Source organism: Brassica oleracea, unplaced genomic scaffold (assembly GCF_000695525.1).
Source record: "Brassica oleracea var. oleracea cultivar TO1000 unplaced genomic scaffold, BOL UnpScaffold03062, whole genome shotgun sequence".
Taxonomy (NCBI): domain Eukaryota; kingdom Viridiplantae; phylum Streptophyta; class Magnoliopsida; order Brassicales; family Brassicaceae; genus Brassica; species Brassica oleracea.
The window spans coordinates 1-1,328 of NW_013619588.1; the positions used below are offsets into that span (position 1 = coordinate 1).

Consider the following 1,328-nt stretch of genomic DNA (forward strand, 5'->3'; position numbering starts at 1 on the left):
AAATACCCAAAGAAACAAGAGACACTAGTAGCCAACGTAAACGGCGACATTCACAATGTAGCAGTCCTCGTTTTTATCACCCATTTCTTCAACTAGAACGCCACTTGAGCAGATCAGTCCTCCATCCACCACCTCCACGTTAACAATCTCTCCACTTCAAATAAAATCAACAAACAATTAAAGAAGGAACAATCTTGAAAACAAGGTAGTCAGTAGACTCCAAGATTAAGTAACACAAGAAAAATATTTGATGAGAGTTGTTATCTCTATATGAACAATCTTGAAAACATGGTTTCTATCTAATATTTTTTTTTTTTGACAATCCAACCTAAAAACTTCCAAATTCCAATGGTTCCACAAAACTACTTGAAACATAAACTCAACTTATTCTAAAAGACAAACTTACTAGGGGAAAATAGACTTGATCTTGTCAAGATCCAGCTGGTGGTGAAGAGAACGAGGCACTCCAAGCTTGATCTGTAACTTCATTTCTCCAAATGAAACTCCAGGAATCGAACCTTTAACACACATATACAAAAAAAAACCACTATATTTTCAGACAAAAGCCAATTGGGTGTCTGTCGGAATTGCTAAAAGAAATACTTTCATTTTCGAGTAAAGAGTTACTATAGATTAGTTTTAGAACTATACTAATCGGTTATAAGAATGGTACCTCTTCTAAAAGCAGGAATCGAATTGGAAGAAATTGCATTCTTACACGCCTTCATCGCCGCAGAAGTCACGTCCTGCCTGTTTCACCATTTTTGAACATTCAAATCACACATCGGTCTCCATGTCAAGACACACTACCTTTTTACTTTTGAGAGTAGAAAAACTGAATTTGCCAATACCCGTGTTGATCGTAACCCACACCCATCTCTACGAACAGTAGCTTCATCGTGTTGTTGGGAACACCACCGGAAATAGTCTCCGCCGCCGTCTCCATGTCGCCTCTCGCGGTGACTTTGACCGGGAGTGTGATCTTGCGGTGATTACTGGAAGGGACAATAAAGGACGACAGGGATGAAGAGATTGTCAAATACGAGGGAGGTTGGCGGAGACGAAGATCGGGGCAGATAAGAATCGAACCAGCAGTAATCAAGGAAAGAGACATTATTGATTTCAATTACTTTCGACGTTTAAAAAAAAAAGAAAGTGATTTCAATTCTTTCCTTGATTGTTTTACTATTCTAAACGTTTGAGACAAATTTGAAAGAAATGATAAATAAGGGTGTCGTTTGTCAAAGCTAAATTTGAATGAAGCGACATCGTTTGAAGGACTGCACAAAAACCATCCTCGCTCTTTCTTTTTCAGAGGTAACGCGAGA

The 1,328-nt window shown here is 38.5% G+C and overlaps 1 protein-coding gene across 1 annotated transcript; it reads right to left on the bottom strand.

The window, feature by feature from the left end:
* Positions 1-5: 5 nt before the first annotated feature.
* LOC106321797 lies at positions 6-1,186 on the bottom strand. Its single transcript, XM_013760034.1, has 4 exons — positions 852-1,186; positions 674-750; positions 407-518; positions 6-154 (listed from the first exon to the last, which is right to left on the bottom strand). Exons 1-4 carry the CDS (start codon positions 1,112-1,114, stop codon positions 25-27), a joined length of 582 nt encoding a protein of 193 aa, XP_013615488.1. The 5' UTR covers positions 1,115-1,186; the 3' UTR covers positions 6-24.
* Between the last annotated feature and the right edge of the window lie 142 nt (positions 1,187-1,328).